The following is a 21,752-nucleotide window of genomic DNA, read 5'->3' as shown; positions in this document are numbered from 1 at the left end:
TGATGGATATTTATATTATGTAATATGTAGAGTGAAGTAGGTAACTACTTGAGTGTCTGTATTCAGATACACGTATTATACGCGTATTGTGGGTCGCGAAATTATAATAATGTAGGTACCTATACTGTATATTATAGGATATCTAATATTGAAGTATTATGGTTATGATTTTGTATTATAGTTTGATAGTATGTTTATTATAAGTACTGCATAAATATACCTATTAAACATTATTATGCTGTTGATAATTTTACACAAAAACGCGCGTCAATTACGAAAACAAGTTATCGTATGCGATTTATTTTTTATATATACCGACCTATATCTATCTTATACTTAACTGACTACTGAGTGCAATTTTCCTGTGAACTGTGGACTGTGGTACGGGTAATTTTTAAAAATTTATTACCGTCATTCGGTGATTAAATCTATCATTGGATTTCGTATCGCATTAATTATTGTCAACTATCTTATAATATCCATATTATAACAGAACAACAGGTACTATTATCAAATTGGATAGGTACGTATAGTACTATGATGTAGAATTATAACACATAATCAAAATAATAATTAATAATATATTTTGTCATTTCAGGAAAAAACAAATAATTCAATATTATAAGTTACAATTAATTGTTATTTATACGTTTTTCTCCGTTCTAAGTTGAAAATAATTTCAAATTATCAACACAAAATGTATCAGAGGTAACTATGAATTAACAATTTTATACTAATTAAACATAGGTTATTGTTTTTAAATTTAATTTCAAAATTATATTAACGTGTTAAAGGTTTTTAAATAAAACAAGTAAATGTCAAATGTTATTCAGATCTGTATGATCTTGAGTCCTCACTATAATTCAATAATTATTTATTAGATAATAGGTAATAAAGTTAATTTTTTCAAGGTTTATTGATGATTCTTCTGCTGGCCCTTCATCTATGGTAGCTATGAACCCGGACGAATTACAACCACCATCTCTGAAGTCGACTATGCCCAAATCAACATGTGAAAAGTATGTTATTTTTATTATTTTTTTAAATTAAATTAACATCCTTTGACTTATAACAATGGTACAAGCAAGATCAAGATATAAATAGTTACTAATATAATGATATTGGATAGTTATGTTTTTTTTTTTTTTACTATTATTATTATTATGTTTTGATAGTTATGTATGTTTATGCCATATAACTTCCAAATACATATTTAAATTAAAAAAAAAAAAATTCAATGTATATAGTAAATAATAAAACAAAGTACCTATAAATAGAATAAATGGCCTTGGTTGGAAGTTTAGTAATGTCAAAGTATATTGTAATCATGCATCATTTTTAACTGTGAGCCATTCATAGAAAAGTTGGTATTAACAGCTAGGGGATTAAACAATCACTGAAATCTGGTTATGGTTGGAACTTGGACGCTTAGTCCTTCAAGTATTTTTGGGGCATCAAATTTACCCTTGAACAATTCTTGAATAAATCTATTACCTAAATTCCTTTGCCTATCATCTAAAGGATAAAGAGTCAAGTTTAAGAATCGGACTAACTGGTCTGTAGTCATATTACAGACGATGAATTTTTAGGCAGTTACTGGCATAACTCAAAAAATAGTTTACTCATTGTAGTACTTTTTTATAATTGATTTTATAATTTATAAGTATCATCTTATTATTTGTGTTTCTAATAGAACATCAGCACTTAAGTATTTGCATGCGAAAAAGAAGTCTGGCCGTGAATATACAGTTTCCATTATTCTCATATTTATTTGGCTTTTTTGTACTGTAAGTTATTTGTTTTATTTTGTTCCTTATCTAAAGTCAAATCTAAATTAAGTGTAGGATTAGCTTAATCTGTAGCATGCAACTTGAAATAAGATGATAAGATATAGAAAGAATCTACTAAAATCTATATTTTTTAATTTTTTTTATAAATTTTTATTTAATAAATATTTTACTGAGGTACCACTATTGGGCTACCTTTCCACTTATGCTTCCTGGCTACTTTTTTCATACCACATTTGCTTATTGAACATATTGTAAAATTTCATATTTTAAATTAAAATATATTTGTATATATACAATAATAACATTAATTTCTATCTATAAATTTTAATTTATAGATAGTCAATAGTTAAAAAAGTTAAAACATGATTTAATTCAAAGTAAATACCCTAGGTCAGGGGTCACCTATAATGATGGTCAGCAGACAAAGAATAATTTTTTCAAATATTTGTATTACCTATTTATTATTTTCTTAATGTTTATAAACAATAACAATAATAATAAAGAAAAAAATATTTTTTTTCATTACATCCAATTTTAAAATAATACCTATTATCTGTATACATTAAAAATATGTACTTGGAATTTTGATGGGTAGTGAAAAATTTTCAGATTTCTAATGTGGCCCTTCAAAAATATTAATTGGTGACTTCTGCCCTTTGTAATCTAGGCTTATAGCTTTACAACTTAATGAGTTTTTTTGTTCATACTTAGTTTAGTTTTATCTTATTCATTATGAATTGACTTCAGATAGTTCTCATGGCAAAACAAGAAAGGAAAGTAGATGATGTCCATCAAATAACATTAGCTCCAAATGAAACTAAAAGTAATTAACATATATACAATTATAACTATTATAAAATATATTAATATTTAATTGAGAAAAAAAATTGTGTTTTAGCTCAGATAATATATAAAAACCATATGCCAAACACTAATAAAATACAATTAATATTGGCTGGAGCATTTATGCCTGATTATTATAGAATTTTGGCAACACATTTTTTTAACATTTGGATAGAGTTTGAACCAACTGAAGAATATGATATACCGTCAAAATTAGGATTGAAATTGGATGACATTCATCAAAGCAGGGTATGTTTTATAATAATAATAATAAATCTAATAAAATTTAAACATTTGTAAAATAAAAATTGTGTTTATATTTGATGTAACAAAATAAAATAATAAAAAAAACCTGTAAAATAAAATGTAATAACTAATAACCTATTACTTATTAGTTCTTATAACTAATTGTTATTGAATAATAGAATATAACTCAAATATGGTCCATACCAATTGTGAGTGAATCACTTGTTGAAGTTGTTCCCGAAATGCATCATAATAAAATTTTTAAATTGTTTTCCAAGTAAGATTAGTTAAATACTAATAGTAAAACTTAGTTTTGATTGTTAATATATAGATTTTTTTAGTGTTACTCTTCATGGTGATACTAGACTTTGTATGAATACTACATTGAGTACTAACTTTCCTATTGCATTGACATATGATTTGTTTCCAATCAACACAGAATATGGTATAATTTATGCTGCTCTTGTATTGATTGGACTTTATATACTAATTATAACTGAAGTAAGAATATAATAAAATACTATTTTAAGTAGTTTTTTCTTTTTCTAACAAGCCTATTTTATTATCATGTTTGTCATGAGTTTGATATACCTAAATCTTTTCCACTCTCCTCAAAAATATCTGTTTTATAACATTCCTACTATGAAAAATATTGTGAATATTTATTAATTATAGGTTGTACATAAATCAATTGCAGCAATATTAGCAGCCACTATGTCAATTTCCATACTAGCGCTATTAGATGAAGTAAAAAAAAAAAAAAAAAATGAATAATTAATTAAAAAATATTGTTACCAATTCTGATAGTTATTCATTATGTTATTATAGAGGCCAACCAAAGATGAATTGTCTTCTTGGGTGGATATTGAAACGTTGCTTCTCCTATTCTGTATGATGGTTATTGTTGGTATTCTATCTGAAACTGGAATCTTCAACTACTTAGCAATTTTAGCATACAAAGTATTAAAATAAGTAATTAATTATTATGTGTATTCATGGTGATATATTTAAATGATTTACACTTATATAATTTAATTTAATTGCTAAATAATATTTTTGAGAAAAAAAATATATTTTTTACGATTTTAATTATTAGGGCCCAGATTTATATGCATTTGCATGTTTTTACTGAACAGTCCAAAAAATTATTAGATAAGCTTCAAGTTTTATTTGTAGTCAATAGATCTGAAATATAATTTTATTTTGCATATTTTGTCATTTTTTGACATGTACTGCATATTATTGTATTTTACGATTTTTTATTGCATATATACAGTTTTTAAATGCATAATGTATATTTTGCTTATTTTAATTAAAATATTAATTAACATATTTATAGTCTATGTAATTTGGCAAAGTCATTTTCTTATCTTATCTGAGACCCATCTAGGACAAGTAGTAATCTTATTAAATAGGTTTTAGTGAATCATACATATTACATATTACATTAGTCGTGTTTGTCGCGATTTGAGTGCACCTAATTTTCATTTGATTTTATTTATTTATATTTAATGAAAATGAAAGACTTTTGTAATCAATTTTTTTGCATATTTTTTATTTTATAGAGTATATTTCTATAAAATAAGAGTATAAATGCATATTTTCTGAAGTTTGTAGAGCATATAAATCCAACCTCCATTAATTATACATTTTTAAGGTTTAATTGTTTTTGAATGACAGCATTCATTTTTAATTTCATATTCTGGATTAGAATATAATTCAGAATATTTTGATACACACAAATTTAAATTTAAAATTTGTGTTACAATAGGTTCACATAATTTTTTTTTGAAAATATAACTCAAAAATTATTAATGTCTTTCTCTAAATACCGCAAAGCAGTAAAAATAAGTTTATGAAATATATAGATTGTATCTTAAAATAAATCAAAAATGTACTTACGTATAGTAAAATTCATAGTAATATAATAAATGTAGAAGTTAAAAGTTCCCATTAATAATGTTTTTTAATTATAAAAAATAATTAACATTGTTAAAATACATTAATTTATTCAAATTTTAATTGTAGTTTCTTTAAAAAATAATTTTGTTTGTAGTTTGTGTATATTTTAGATTTTTACTTATAGTATGAAATATTTATGAAAAATATAATATAACATTTTCAAACCTTAATAATAAAAACTAAAGATTTTATACATTATTGTAATTTTCTTGATCTTGACAAATTTAATTTTGTAAAAATCTGTACTTCAAATGTAAATTATAACATTTTTATAATTTATGACTTATTTGTAAAATCAATAGTTTCATCATTACGCAATTACAAAAGTAAAAAAAAAAAAAATGATAAAAATAAAAATTGTAAAAAAAATTGTTTTGTAAGGACATGTAATTATATTTATAAATATTTTCAAAATAATTAGTAGGAATTTAAATAAATCACCATGTATTAAATTAACAAGTTAATTATTAATTTTATTTTAGGAAACTAAAGGTAAAATTTGGCCATTGATCAATACATTGTGCTTCTTTACTGCTATCGTATCTTCTGTATTGGATAATGTTACCACTGTTCTTCTAATGACGCCTATAACCATAAGGTGATTATTTTATTACTCGTATGCCCGTACCATATTAAAAATAAATCCAAAAAATATAACTATACATTTTACATCATGTTTTTTGGTCTCTTTGTCACAATCTATGTGTGTCAACAGTTAATAATGTATTGTCTTAGGTTGTGTGAAGTAATGCAAATGAATCCAGTACCCACGCTTATGTGTATTATATTTTATGCAAATTTAGGAGGGGCTTTAACATTAATTGGAGATCCACCAAATGTAATAATTGGAACAAATAAAGATGTTATTGCAAGTGTAAGTTTAGAATTTACATTATTAATAACAATAAATATTAAATATTAAATAGCTATTGATTTAAGACGATATAACATCATGATAGAAGTAACCAAGTATAATCACTTTACAGATTTCAAGAGGTATACCTCAGGTCTATAAAAGTTAGCAACTAGATACTTACAAAAAAGAATCTTATTTCACTATTTTATGTTTGAAAAATTGATGTAGTTTTGTGAATGATATTGATATTTTAATATATTATTATTTTAAATCTTATATCTTAATAGTACCTACACATTTTTTTAATTTTCTTAAACACTTTTCTAGCCCCAAAACAGGATATATACAAGCTTTCATTATTTTGTATTAGTTTTGTTTAGAGTTGCTAACTTAGTTAAGTATAGACATTTGTTAATCACATCAAGGACAGCTTTATGATAATTGTCTTATGTCTTATATACTATTGAAAAAATGTAATGTTTTTATTTTAATGGGGGATGGTATAATAATGGTTACATGTGTGATATCGTTTTGTATCTTACCTAGTTATTTTTATCATCATTAATAATACATGTTTTTATAGGGAATTGATTTTACAACGTTTTCTTTACATATGGGTGCTGGTTTAGTATTCATATTTATAACAGTAAATCTACATTTAAGGTTTATTTTCCGTAATATGCAAGATTTAAAATTTACTGAACCTCCTAATGTAACTGGTATATAACCTATTTTTATTAAATATATTTTTTTAACTATAATAATATTATTTAATTTTACTTTAAAAAAAAATTAATATTTATTATTTTTGTCAATTGTTTTCTGATTTAATTGATGATTATATATTTTTATATTTTTTTTTTATGTATAATAATTAATAATATATTTTTATAATTGAGTTATATTCATACATATATTTTAAAGTAAAATTAAATAATAAATACAAAAATTATAAAAGAAGAAAAAAACAAATGTTCATAATTTATAAATAAAATTATAAACATAGTATTTCAATTACTACTAATTAAATTTCTATATTTTATGTATATATAGAATTAAGACAGGAATTAGCAATTTGGCAAAAAGCTGCATTTTCTTTGTCTTCTTATTCAAAAGAAGAAGGAGTTGTAAGAGATAAACTTCTAAGAAAATGTAAAACCATATTTTCCAAGCTTAAAGACACTCTTAAAGGTTTCAAAGTTGATGTTTTGCCAACGGAAAGGTACCTATGCATATAATAAAATAATATATCAATACTTATTAATAATTTGGTTATGAGTTTATGATGAAACAAATAATTGAGAATATTAAAAAAAAAATATTTTCTATGTTATTAATTTATTACCTGTAATATTAATATTTATACTTAGATTTTAGTACCCTAAATATATTTATTCTTTATAAAAATATTTATTGTATATTAATTATTTATTAGTAAATTCATTGAAGTACATAGATCTAAATTTTTTGTAGTGCTTGATGCTTAAAAAAATTTTGAACCATTTCTTTATTCCAGCTCTCTTTTTACTATACAAAATTGATTAAATTACTATGAATATTCAGGTACCTACCCATTAATTTAATTTTTTAAATTTTTATAAAGGATTACATCACAAAAATAATAATAATTTATAGTATAAAAATGTATAATGACAGATGTTTAGCTACTATGTACTTAAATTATTGAATTTGATTGCTAATAAATTTAAATTGTCATTTCTTATTCTGTATATACTAGAATAAATTATTTTGAATGGTTTTGAATTATAAAATTATGGTACATGGTACATCTTTATTATAAAAGATGGTTTTTACACTCAAATATTAAATTATGTATTCATGCCAGGTTAATTATTTATGATAGACGATAGTAAAGAACACTTAATTATTAATTTTTTTACCTCAAACATATTTTAAAAAAAATATATTTTATTTAGTAACAACTAGAAAAATGTGGACCCCCAGCTTAAAAACTTAACTTTTAAAGCTTTAATTACAAAATATTAGAAGATGCCTAGATACAACTGGCATCCTCCTTGTATATGCTAATGAGTACATCGTTATGTTCATGGGCCTAACCAGATTTTGTACTTATAACTATTAAAGTAATTTTTAAAACATGATTTTAAATGTTTCAATAAGAAGTATAACTTAATATAATAATCATAAATATTTTATTTTATGAGATAAATGAATATTATATACATTTTCAGACTTCAAAATTATGATGAATCCATCAAGGATTTTTTAAATAAGGTAATATGATAATATTTGTAATATTATTTAATTTAACTAACTTAAGTTAATGTGATAATATATGATATTATTATTTTTTTCAGGAAAATCATTTAGATAAAAGTCTTTTATGGAAATGTGCTATTACATTAGGATTTGTTATTACTCTGTTCTGCCTGCATTCAATTCCTCAACTAAACCTCAGTCTTGGGTGGATTGCTTTACTTGGAACATTACTTTTGCTTATACTTGCTGATCATGTTGATATTGAATGTATACTGGGCCGAATTGAATGGGCAACATTATCATTCTTCGCTGCACTGTTTATTTTAATTGGAGTAATGTAGTTTATAACAAAAAAAAAAATTTTTTTTAAATATTTGTATTATTTTTAGGCATTATCTGAGCTAGGTTTGATTGAATGGGTAGGTAAACAAACAGAAGTGATAATTATGTCTGTGTCCAAAGAATACCGATTGTCAATTGCTATAATTTTAATTCTTTGGGTTTCTACTATTGTCTCCTCATTTGTTGACAATATTCCATTAACTACTATGATGATAAAGGTGATAACGTCATTGTCTCAAAATCCTGAACTAGAATTACCATTACCACCTTTGGTATATGCATTAGCGTTTGGTGGTTGTCTTGGTGGTAAGAATTTAGTTCATATTTTTTTCATACAATACAATGAGTTAAATCAAATATGTTTAAGGGAATGGAACACTGATTGCTGCTTCATGTAATATGGTATGTGCTGGAGTAGCTGAACAACATGGATACAGAATGTCCTTTATGCAATTCTTCAAGTAATTATTTATTTCTTAATATATTTTTAATCGGTTTAGATTATTCTTGGTTAGTATAAGAGAGTGAGTAAAGATTTCAAGGTATAATTTAAAATAATATTGAATAAATTAATTTAATTATGTCTGATAATAACCTCTAAGAAAATACTTCACTTACATGTTTAGTTGAGAAAATTATCTATGTTTATTATTTATTCATTTGATTTCACTTAATCTTTTTTTTTTTTTTTTTTTTTATTCAAATAAATATTTATAAAGTATACTAATAATGGCATAATAAATAAATTAGATGAATATGCGAACAATCAAATTATAAATAAGTAAAAATATGAGATAGGAAGCAATCTATTAATATCACTTCCAGTATATATTATTATTATTATTTTCATTGTGTGATGGCAGTTATATTAATTTTATTAAGACACTTAATTTTTTCGTCAATTTTTTTTCAGCCTTTTATGATACTTCAAATTTATTGTGATTAATTTTAGACAAGAATTACAAAGTTAGCATAAAAAAATACTCCTATGTGTATTAAAATTTAAAAAAATAAAATTATGCCATTTTTTTGAAACAAGCTATGAGTAACTAAAATATCCTGAAGAACAGTTTTACAGACTCAGATAATGTTCTTACATCTAAATTTAATAGTAGGTCAATTTATTTTAAAAATGAATCTAAGAATACAACATTTTTCTGCTGAGTAAAATATGTTATTTTGAATGATTGTAAGACTGACAAAATATATACGGCATGATGTTCTCTTTAGGACTTTACCTTTTGTAGCCAACTATTTTCTTTTACTAATACTATTCCCATATTTTGTTCATTATAATTTTTACCGATAAAATAAATTGTAGAATAAAAAATCTAAAAATATATTTGAATTCGTTGTAAAATTTACTCAAGAACTAGAGCTTGATCATCCTGCATTTTAAAATGTTGACTCTTATTCGTCTCCTTAAATTTGATTTTAAAAATCAGAAATTAACTATATATGTTAACTTTATAAGTTATAACCAATTTAAATAAGTTTTCAAATATCTCATTGTATTACTAGTTTTGTGATTTGTCATTACAATCGACAAAAAGTACATGCTTCTTAGTGAAAAATTTACTTGTCGACCATAGATTTATGACATGTACTTTACAAAACCCTACTATCTTTTTAAAACTACTGTTAAATTCACATATTATCACTTGCTACTTAAACATTACATAATATGCACTTAAACACTTTTAAAAAATTTCCCATATTAAAATATTTAAAGCAGTCGATTTTGAATCCCCTTGATATAAATTTAATGAAGCTTATCTATAACCACTCAATATTTTTTGTAACTACATTTAAATTGTATTTTATTATTAGAGTTGGATACCCAGTGATGTTAGGTAGCATAATTATTGCTACAATATACTTGCTTGTTACTCATGTAACATTTGGATGGAATGTATAATGTTTGTTTCATCATCAGATTTTCAAAAAATGTTCCTGTGAAAATATCTAACTGACAAAAAGATAATATTATTTATTTTTAATATTTAAGTTTAAATTAATTTAAATTATTTTTTTCATGTTTAATTGTTAAGTATATTTATTGTTGTATATTTCAAAAAAAAAAAAAATTTTAATATTATTGTATACATACCTAGATCATATAGAGTATAGTATTTTATTCTTTTTAATTTTATTCAAATAAGTAAATAAATTATATTTTCACCATAAATTATATTTTGAATATTTTTATGCTAGCATTTACTTATTACTAACTAAAGTACCTAATAAATTGTATGTACTTATATAAATATTAAATAATAACTATAGTTATTTTGTTTGTATATAGGTATTTTTTTTTAATTCAATAAACATGTATCTAGTTAATAACACTTCCTATTGACTATTAATGACTGAACACTAAAATATTAATTTGTTATTTCAATAGGTATTTGTTATACACTAAACATATTTTTCAATGTTTTCCAAATTTGTATATACTAAATATTTAAAAAAAAATTGAAAAAAAAATGTATTATAAATACCTACATCAAAAAAATTTTAATGATTCCTGCTACACCACGGTCCTTATTTTGGTGTATTATTGTAGCACCATAGAAAAGTTAATAATATAAAACTAAATTAATTTATGATTGCTGGCGGTCACAATTGTATAAAATTTAAGAATTACAGATGACCACCGACGGTCATTTGGCGGTTAATGTGTTGAATTAATGTTAAGTTATTACTTAAGGCCATACTATAGCAGCAGCGTTAAAATATAGCTATATACTATAAATAAATGTGTATAAATTGTATAAACAATAATTTACATTTGTTTGAATTTGCCCATACCAGCTCCTAGACATGAAGCAAAGTGTATTTAATTATTAATAAGCATATTTAATACAATGTTATTTGCTCTCCTTATTTTTAAAAACAAATACATTATAACATCCTTCACCATCTTCTCAGATATCCCACTACTTTCCATATCTCTTATAATATTAACTTTGATAACAATTTTCCTCTATTTACAGTAATGTTATGAAACAAGTACCCTACAATTGATTTATTTTCAAATAAGATACACATTTGCTATTCCTATAGATTGTATTTTCATTAAATTATACTCGTATGTTAATCTTTTTAACATCATGTATAGTGTATACTTATACTTACATCATAAAATTATTGAGCTACCGCCAATTTTATTCTAAAGAATGAAAATATGTTAATAAGTAAAAAAAAGGTTCTAAGAAGAAAAAATATTTTTATTTTAAGCTTCAAATATGTGACAACATAAATTTTTCATTTAAAAACGAACACATCAGTTAAAATAAAATATACAAATAATGATAAATTATAAATTATTAAATATTTATTACTCAATGTTAATTTTAACCATTCCAAATCTACAACTATTTTCAAATAAAAAAATATATATATACCAAAAGTAGATAATTACAAAAATATAAATTTAGATATTCTGAATTTCTGAATATTTTAATAAAATAATAGTACTTTATTCAACTGAAGGATATAAGTATTTTTTAATAGATTGCTCTTTTCATACATTCCAATATCACTAGATAAGACTATAATAACGTTTAAATAAAAGAAAAAAAAGAATAAAATATTACAAATTATAAAGCGCGGAGACCAAAACAAGACCTTAAGGGTAGCTAGGTCTAGAATAAGAAGGTCTGGGGATCTGGGACATATTTCCTTAATGTTATAAGTACTAGAAAATATAATTACTTTCCAGATACAAATATTAGATTTACGTTATTACCTTACCTTCCTTCTGATCTTCAGAGGGCTCTCAAGGTCATATAGTTAAAAATTTAATCAAGTATATCGTAATATAAATTTAATATTTTAACTATAATAAGTAATAATAAAGAATATATTATTATGATCATGCACCTTGCCTGATACGCAGCAATGTGTATGTTATGCTTGTCAGAAAAATTAAGGCGGTACAAATGAAATCTCTGAAGACGTGAATCTAAATAAAAAACATTGGTTTAGAATGTTTAGATCGTTGAAAAGTGAAGTCTAGTTGTCGCCTTCGGTGCACATGTACATGTTAGAAACGACATGATCAAACCGGCAGCTTTATTAGACCTCTGCGTTCTCGCGGAACTAACCTTTTCCTTGGCGAAGAAGAGATATTTATTCGGCTTTCCCCAGTTTAATGGCACAAGAAAGTTACACGTCACATTTTTTTTTTTTTTGAAATATTACAAAATATTTAAAAATTAAGAATAAATAATTATTTCATGGATAAATACCCAATGTTTTTAAAATTCACATAAAAAATGCATTTAATTAGTAGACATTTTTTTTACATAGTTTGAAAAACTAATAAAGAACATTTAAGTTTCATATCTTCAGTATAAACAAATTTTTATTAACTTAAAATTCTTAACTACAAAATAATATATAAATTTTGTCGAAATTTTGACTTTAAACATTATTATGACAATAGATTTTCGATATTTTTTAATTAAGAAATCGATGACTTAGAAGAGCTTTGTACTACATTTTCAAGCATTTCTACCAAAAGAATAATTTTTAATTGACATTTATTAGTAAAAAAATTAGCCTAGAAACTTAACCTAATCTAGAAAATGATAATTTTAAATACTTAGTGAATATTTTAAGTATCTACGGTTATTAGTTTCGAATTACACTAAAGAAAACAAAAACAATTTTGTCAAATCAAATAAAATTTTTCGTTTTTTTTTTTAAATAATTTTTTTGTTTTGGTTTTTCCCGGTTAAAAAAATCTTAGAAATCTTTTACTTTTGCCTCCCTTAAAATATTAACTTATTCCAATAGTTATAATGATTAATGATTCACCTCCAAAATTACGAAAATAAAAAATCAAACACAAAATATTGAATACAAAACAGCGAAAATCATTTAATTGAAAGAATAAATAGGAAATAAAAAATAATGGAAAATTAAAAAAACAAATTGAAATTATGACAATTATTATTTTTGTCGTATCTATATTCTATACATTGCTTATTTTTATTAATATTTTATAGATAACTAAAAAAATAATAATAAAATATTAATAAACTAATGTGTCAAATTATAGACAATTCCTTTAAAAAAATTTAAATTATCATTTTCGTCGTACATAGTTCAGCCGAATCTTTGTACTTCTTTTTTTCCTTATATTATTCATTCGATTACTACTAATACTACTACACTACAATTAAAGAATAAAGATAATATCTTTAATTGTGCTTCTAAACTGTCAAACTAATAATTTACTTGCGTCTGAAGAAATCACTATCGAATATCGATATTATTGTCATTCGCTTTTATTTAGGTTCGTCCAAACAGTTTTCGCTATTTTGACGGGATACCAGTTATAATAGACACTTGGAAAAATGCACATCATTGTATAATCATTATAACTTGTAATTTATAAAGTTATAATCAATTAATTCATCGCTCCGATGAAAATCTAAAAAAAAATAAAATATAAATCTTTTATATTTAAGTGCATCGTACAATCGTACACAATACACATTAATATAATATCATTATACATAACTAGTTAATTAGTAATTTGCTAATTTAGAAAGAACTTCCGAGTACTATGATCTATGATTAGTATTTAGTGGCTTAGACGCTTAGTGCAATACTGCAATATGCCATATGCCGTATGGTACTATGGTATAACCACAGCTGTCATTTATCGATATTATCAGTGTTGGACGTCGGTCGATTCCACAGTTAATATATGTATATATATATATTAACCGTAGCCCGTGGGTCGATTCAATCACAACAGCTGATCGATGTTTTCTTTTACTCTGCTTCGAATCGCATAGCCATTGCCCATTGCCCACATTGAACACTGCACAGTGCACGATCAGCCGTCAGGTACTCAGGTGTCGATAGTCGATAGAGTGATGACTTTCTAGTGCTTTAGTGTGACACTGTGTATTTCGAATGACTAAGTTATTAGTTTATTACGGCTTAGAACGCGGCGTTACTGGTGGTAGTAAACATTTAAGTATCTCAAATAATTAGATGCATAACTTTAGGTTAGTACACAAGTTCTTTTCCATGTTTTTTGGAAGTTCATATTCAGTTGACAGGCAAACAAGAACCCAATCAGCTGTTCGAGTGTCATTTCAATATTCTGTGTTTCTGTGGTACCACTTATTTTTATTTTTATATGATGTTACAATGTTACATACATACGTCTTGACAGTTACATACATATTATATTGAATAAATATAAGATTTAAGTAAAAAAAAACCCTAGTTCTTAGACTACTTGGCACCCACCACAGTCGCTACTCTGTACTTACTACTCACTAGTCACTACTCGTCTAGTCGTCTGATCGTCTCGTCGGCTTATCGGTCGGGTACTCTAATATTTCAAATCGTGGCTCATATCGGTTTTCGTATCACTCCGCACTAGTATCGCAGAGGAGCGACACTGGTCTGTGGCAGTATATTATATTTTCATTGTTATGTTATGAATTAATAGTTGGTTGTTGGTAATTACTATTATCACTTCAATCTATTCATGGAATGGTATCAACGATAAAAATGCCTTTAATAATGTATACTACTACATTATAATTTACGAATTAATATTATTATCATTATTAATATTATAGTATTGTAACCGTGTGTTAATTAGTACTTAGTATATGATTGTTATTATTTTTAATGTTATAATGTTATATTATACGCGTAGGTATTTAAAGTTTAAATTATAATTTCGTCGTTCTTTATTTGGTGCGTATCGGGTTTTATAATAGTCTAACACATATCTATATTTTTTATATGCACACGAATATAATATTATAATAATAAAATAGCTATAGTTACGTAATGAATTATAATACGGTTTGTATCATGTGCACGTCTATACGTGTAAACATTTTGGAATGACCTGTTTGGTAGCAGAAAACAATCATCGAAGACGGTGGGAAAGTCTACGACTACGACGGCGGTAAAGGAGGCGGTACGACGCGAATACGCGATAGCTTGTCGACGGCGATTGTGGCGGAACAACGACAACGGTCCGACGACCTAGACAATGGTTTTTACTTTTTGTCGTGTTCCACCACCGCGTGGGAGAATATGTAAAAACTAAGGAGGATATCGATAGTGGCGACGGCTGTGCAACAAATTTTTAACGACCATTGTTTTGATGTTACATACGATAGGGTGAATGTCAAATCAAGTAAATGAGACCGGTAATTAATAATCAACATAATATTTTAATTAATAACTGTGTTAATATCATAATTTATATTAATAATATAAATATACTATAAGTGTTGGTTAGATGAAAGAAATGGGATTTATAAAAATCAAGTCCAGTCAATTATAGAAATAGAAAGAAATTGGGATAGAGGTGGTCCTAATCATGTCCCAAATTAAAAGTGATCAGAGATGGTGTTAAAAAAGGCGTCGAGTACAGGCGAGACTAGATGATGTATGTGAGAAAAAAACTTAATACATTTCAATGTGGCTATGTAGTATTTATAAGCTTTGTTAAATGTCTATAATCAGCTGCTCATGTACCTAGAAGCATGGCTAAATACTCAGGTATGTTAGCAATAATACTAAAATCCGCTCTAAAAAACTAAAAAACGCATTCATGGAATAATAAACAAATCTTAATTTATTATATGGTAATTGACGTCAGCCGGCAAGGATTTTTATCGGCCAAATCTTGAAACTAGTTACAACTATGATAAAAAGTTCCTTTCGGCTGACGTCATGACATGCATATCACAGAGTTGCTGACATACCTAAGTATTTAGCTATGCCTAGAAGTATGTGTGTGTCATGTGTCTGGTCTCATCAATATTATCCAAAGGTTAAAGGCTATTCATGTTTGTATAATTTAATAAGGCAAAAACTACTCTAGTTTTTTAGTATTCAGAATCTTTTGATGTATTTTTAAAGTTTACTTTCTTCAATTCCTGTATAGTATTATGATTTACTCAATTCATAGATTAACTAATTGTATGTTGTTATTTTTTCATTCAATATTTCTTAATTTTTTCGATCTAGTTAGATATACACATGCAATTATTTTTTGACAAAATTTATACTAATGTACTTACTATTTAATATAGATTTTTATAATATAAATACATATTTTGTTTAATTAAAAAACACTGCTAGTTATCAGATAATCTGTAAGAAAAAAAAATTTCCTTACCTTCTCAAAGAACATGTTCAATGAATGAAAAATTTTTATCTAGTTAAAAATACTTAATAAAACATGAAGTGTTACTTATACATTGATATTACTTCATGCTTTATCAAATTTAATTTTTGTCACTAACTTTTAAAAATTAATTATATTAATAAAAGAGAAATATAAAAAAACGATTAGCTTATTAAATATTTCCTTTAATTTGTTTTTAAGTTATACTAAATATTGTTACAAGTTAAGTTAAAATCATAACAGTTATTTAATACTTTTTATTGATTGATTTCTCAGAACAACTTTAACTGGTAAACTTAGACTTATAGTATGAAAATAACACAATGTATAATTAAATATAATTATTTAATGTAATGTTCACTAAGTATTAAAATATTATTAATTATAATAGAGCGAAATATAGAGATTATAATATGAGTACTAATGCACTCTAATAAAATTATACCATAGTGGTGTTGATATTTTGTGATAATTTATTTTTGCAGTTTGTTGTCTTTTGATAATATTTATTAAAAAAAAAAAAAAAAACTATTGGAATTACATAAAATCATAGTTATAAACAGTTAATTGTTGTTTCAATTGTTATCACTTATCAATAATTTTAGTTTGTCAATAATCTGATAGATATTTTAGTGTTATAGCAGTTAAAGTATACTGTAGAAAAGTATTATTAGTGCATACCTATGCAATATAGATAATGTTTGTATCACTATTTCATTGTTTTAAACAATCATTTGTTATCTAATTTTCAGTATTTAATATTTACCTTATAACATAATATCAATAGTTCTATATAAGGTATTAAGGTCAGTTAGTAATCAGTATTCTATTCAATAGCAATATACAGTTTATAATACAACTGTATAATAATATTTTCATTATTATTTTATTTGTGTAAGTACTTAAAATAATACATAAGTAATATCTAGCATTGTTCATATTTCTAATCTGTTTAATTATTATTGTTATATCTTAATAGTGTCTGTAAGTTTATGAATAGTTAAGGTCAATTTATCAAATTATTTTATTATATGATAGCATTTATTTTTAAATATTTTATTACGATTTATTCTTTTATGTTAATTGAATGCTTAATTTTTGATAATACATTGAGTGCATTAGATAAGTACTTATATTATTATTGATTTAATATTATTATTATCCTACCTAGGTACCAAATATAAATTTAATTTTAAAGTTATAAGGTCAAATGTTTTTATTTTTGAAGTTCATGTGGATTAATTTATTCCTTTCTATATGTATATTGTCAGCAGATTAATTCTTAAAAATATATGACCATGGAAACACTTACAAGAGATGTGCCATCAAGTTTGCAACATCATAATAATTCATCTATTTCAAATATGAAACATAATTATGTTCAGGTATATATTACAATTTTGTTCTCAAATACATTTTTAATATTATTTATTATATTAATTTCATGTATATATTATCATGTTAAAAATATACTTTTTCAGTTATCCAAAACATGTTTAGACGAAGACGCTCAAATAAATAAAAAATTACCGAAAGAGCTTTTATTACGGTATAATTTAACTTTATTATTTGTTAGGTATACAAAATATAATAAAATATTAATTTTATAAATGTATATTTTAGAATATTTTCATACCTAGACGTCGTGTCATTATGCCGATGTGCTCAAGTATCTCGTGCTTGGAATATATTAGCATTAGATGGAAGCAATTGGCAAAAAATTGACTTATTTGAATTTCAAACTGATGTTGAAGTAAATATAATTTTTTAGTTGTATAACATATTTTTTATAAAAATATAATTGTTTAGGGTCCTGTAATAGAAAATATATCACGACGTTGTGGTGGTTTCTTGCGACAAATTAGTTTGCGTGGATGTCAATCTGTAGGAGATGGCTCTCTAAAAACTCTTGCTCAGTGTTGTAATTATATTGAATATATAAATCTGAATGGATGTAAGAGAATTACAGATAGGTAAATTAAATTAACTAAGATAGTTGTATGAATAAGGAGATGTCTTTCAATGTTTGTTTTTACAGCACTAGTCAATCTTTAAGTCAATATTGTAAGAAACTATTATCATTGGACATTGGTTCATGCTCTATGGTGACTGATTTATCTTTAAAAGCAATTTCTGATGGTTGCCCAAATTTGACCAGTGTTAATATATCTTGGTGTGATGGTATTACAGAAAATGGTAAGTATTTTTCCTTTTGTTTTCTTCATATTTCATTTATTTCTTGATTATAAAGGTGTCGAAGCTTTAGCACATGGTTGTCCAAAATTGAAATCATTTATATCCAAAGGCTGTACAAGAATGACAACCAGGGCAATCAGTTGTTTAGCACAACATTGTACACAATTAGAAGTAATAAATTTGCATGGCTGCAATGTAAGTATAATGAATTGTTCATTTTACTCAACTATCATTCAATTCAATTTTCTTTAGAACATTGAAGATGAAGCTGTGATAAATTTAGCCAACAACTGTAATTCTTTAAAATACTTATGTCTTGCAAATTGTTCTTTATTAACTGATAGCTGTCTTGTTTCCCTGGCTGAACAATGTTATCAGTTAAATACCTTAGAAGTAGCTGGTTGTTCGCAGTTTACCGATATAGGATTTTTAGCATTATCAAAAGTAATAATAAATACCAAATATAGTTTGTAAATATTTTATACTATCAATAATTTTTAATAGACGTGTCATCTTATGGAAAAAATGGATTTAGAAGAATGTGTATTTATTACAGACTCAACTCTATTTCATTTAGCAATGGGATGCCCTCGGCTTGAAAATTTGGTAAATATTTTTGATGATTTATTTGCTTTTAATTAAATTAAATTTAAAATCATATTTTAAATAACAGAGTTTATCACATTGTGAATTAATCACTGATGAAGGCATCAGACATCTAAGTACTTCAACATGTGCATCTGAACATTTGGCTGTGCTTGAATTGGACAACTGTCCTCTTATTACTGATGCATCTCTAGAACACCTTATTAATTGTCATAACTTGCAAAGAATAATGTTGTATGACTGTCAACTCATTACTAGAAATGGAATAAAACGACTTCGAGTTAGTGAATATTTTCTTAACTTATATTTTATGTATAAGCTAATTTATTATCATTTTAATGTGAAAATATCAAGTAATGGAACTTAAATATAAATATAGCTTTTAATTTATCATAATACCATTAATGCATAATTTGTTAATTTAACTTATTTTTTTTTTTTAATCTATAAATATTTCTTGTGTTATTCTATTTAGACACACTCGCCTAACATAAACGTGCACGCCTATTTTGCACCTGTGACGCCGCCGCCGTCTACTGGCAATAGTCGACAACGTTATTGTCGTTGCTGTGCCATATTGTGAGCCTGGCTTGAAGGCCGGTCATGCATACGCTTGTGTGCTACTTGCCTGAAATATTTGGCAAACATTTTGCAATCATTTGCCTGCTGTGTATTAAAATATAATATTTATTTTCTACCATTCTTTTTTATAATCATGATATTGTATTGTTTATTATTATATTTAGTATACGTACATAGATAGTGATTATGTGTTAAGCTCTATAAAGAAAATCTGTCCATTTGGACTAACATATTATACAGGTTTATGTATTATCCTTGTGTTTGTATATGTGTGTATATTGACACATGAATATGGTTCGCTAAATTATATGTGCCTGTATTTTCCTTTTAATATTTTTAGTCAAATGAAACTTGTAGTATATTTATATACATTATATACCGTGTGTCCATTAACAGGAAACACTGGAATGATCCCTTCTTTAATGTAGGACACTTTATTTCAGAAAATAATTTTTTAACACAACTTTAAGTTGTTACTAAATAACAATTTTGGAAAATCATAATTTTACTACTTTTAATTATTATCATTTTAAAGTTTTTTATTCTTTTGAATGTTAATATATATTTTTTTAAATTCATATTTTGAAGTGAAATACTCTGAATATTTTGATCTATGAAAATTATTATATAGTAGTTTATTAGCTATAACTTATAACTTATAGATATTTAAAGTTAAAATGAACAGATTAGTGGACCAACATTTTCTGGAATACACTTGTATCACTACTTGTTTGAGATTTAATTTTTATATGTTTAAGTACTCCAAAAATATTCTGCTTTAAAATAGGGAATTTAAAATGAAAAATGGTAAAAAAAAAATGTTTTTAAAAATAATAATTTTTGAAATAAGAAGTGTCTTGCGTTAATTAAGTCACTCCATTTAACAGTATCCCTTATGCATATTTTTAAACTTGATTTGTGAAACATGAAGCTAAAGAAATTACTATGTTATCAATTTTTCTTAGTTACAATAGCTTAACTCATACTTTCTGTGCATTTGTAACAACTTTATATATTTTTTTAAATGAATATATTTTTAAATATAATTTTACTCGCTAAATATTTTAAGTAATTTTATTGGTCAACCTGTATCTAAATTAAAAATTTAAGTTTTTATTAAAAAAATTGTGTTTTACTTACACATAATATATAAGTTATAAAAATTATAAATCATAAATTTATTTTTAAGCAGTCTAGTTTCATTTTTAACAAACCAAATTTTTAAATATGTTTCACACAGTTACTGAGTAGGTAACAGTTAATCTTTGTTAATGTAATATGTGTGAAGTAAATACCTATTTATTAAATATTAGCCATTAAATTCGATACATTTTCTCTACAGCTTTTTTTTTTTTTGTAGAAAAGTACATTTTTCATATATCCAAAGTTTAAGAAATTAATTATAATAAAAAACATTGTTTATATTAAAAGTGTAACAGCAAATTGATCGAAAGATAAAATATTCTCTTTTACCTTATTATTTTAATTTTTAGTTCAATATAATTTGTTTAATGCTTTATTGTTTATACAAAATTATTTTTCAAAACTGCACTAAAAATATTACAGAAAAAACTGGGCACTTTTAGTGAACCACTGTATATTATATAGATTCATTATTAACTGTAATTTTTTTATAATATATTATAAATCATGTTCCTTTATGACAATACAATATATAGAAAAAATAAAATGTTTATAGATACTATTTAGTATTATGCTTCTAATTTTATCATAAACATAATAACTTTATTCTGGATAGTTCAAAAATTATCTCCATTAAACATATTATAGTTCTTAAGTTTTTTCCTATTCAATGAACAAAATTAGTTATTATTGTGTTTTAGATAGTTATTTTATATTTTTTACCTATTTTCCAATGTTAGTTCAAACAATTTTTTTTTTT

At 24.6% G+C, this 21,752-nt stretch overlaps 2 protein-coding genes across 6 annotated transcripts; both read left to right on the top strand.

The window, feature by feature from the left end:
• Positions 1 to 201: 201 nt before the first annotated feature.
• On the top strand, positions 202 to 10,250 carry LOC112597928 (P protein-like). Its single transcript, XM_025344176.1, has 19 exons — positions 202 to 523; positions 599 to 708; positions 912 to 1,019; positions 1,694 to 1,787; positions 2,538 to 2,613; positions 2,689 to 2,882; positions 3,059 to 3,156; positions 3,221 to 3,380; positions 3,555 to 3,626; positions 3,708 to 3,839; positions 5,324 to 5,439; positions 5,577 to 5,715; positions 6,281 to 6,416; positions 6,751 to 6,919; positions 7,911 to 7,953; positions 8,037 to 8,270; positions 8,328 to 8,586; positions 8,648 to 8,741; positions 10,111 to 10,250. The coding sequence occupies exons 2-19, from the start codon at positions 698 to 700 to the stop codon at positions 10,196 to 10,198; spliced, it is 2,223 nt and encodes a 740-aa protein (XP_025199961.1). The 5' UTR covers positions 202 to 523; positions 599 to 697; the 3' UTR covers positions 10,199 to 10,250.
• Positions 10,251 to 14,120: 3,870 nt separating this feature from the next.
• Positions 14,121 to 20,360, top strand: LOC112597976 (F-box/LRR-repeat protein 20). Of its 5 annotated transcripts, XM_025344255.1 has the most exons (13): positions 14,121 to 14,420; positions 15,184 to 15,479; positions 15,562 to 15,721; positions 17,740 to 17,850; positions 17,947 to 18,014; positions 18,089 to 18,218; positions 18,275 to 18,438; positions 18,504 to 18,661; positions 18,717 to 18,856; positions 18,914 to 19,105; positions 19,166 to 19,267; positions 19,335 to 19,547; positions 19,743 to 20,360. In XM_025344255.1, the coding sequence occupies exons 4-13, from the start codon at positions 17,758 to 17,760 to the stop codon at positions 19,848 to 19,850; spliced, it is 1,368 nt and encodes a 455-aa protein (XP_025200040.1). In that variant the 5' UTR covers positions 14,121 to 14,420; positions 15,184 to 15,479; positions 15,562 to 15,721; positions 17,740 to 17,757; the 3' UTR covers positions 19,851 to 20,360. The 5 variants fall into 5 exon arrangements, with proteins under 5 accessions (XP_025200040.1, XP_025200042.1, XP_025200039.1 ...); XM_025344257.1 differs by lacking the exon at positions 14,121 to 14,420 and having other exon boundaries at positions 14,923 to 15,479; positions 15,572 to 15,721; XM_025344254.1 differs by lacking the exon at positions 14,121 to 14,420 and having other exon boundaries at positions 14,923 to 15,479; positions 17,737 to 17,850.
• The last annotated feature ends 1,392 nt before the right edge of the window (positions 20,361 to 21,752 follow it).

Source organism: Melanaphis sacchari, unplaced genomic scaffold (assembly GCF_002803265.2).
Source record: "Melanaphis sacchari strain LSU unplaced genomic scaffold, SCAv2.0 Contig44_pilon_pilon, whole genome shotgun sequence".
In the NCBI taxonomy this organism is placed as follows: domain Eukaryota; kingdom Metazoa; phylum Arthropoda; class Insecta; order Hemiptera; family Aphididae; genus Melanaphis; species Melanaphis sacchari.
Note: the sequence above shows the minus strand (reverse complement) of the source record. Positions and strands in the feature narration are given on the sequence as shown.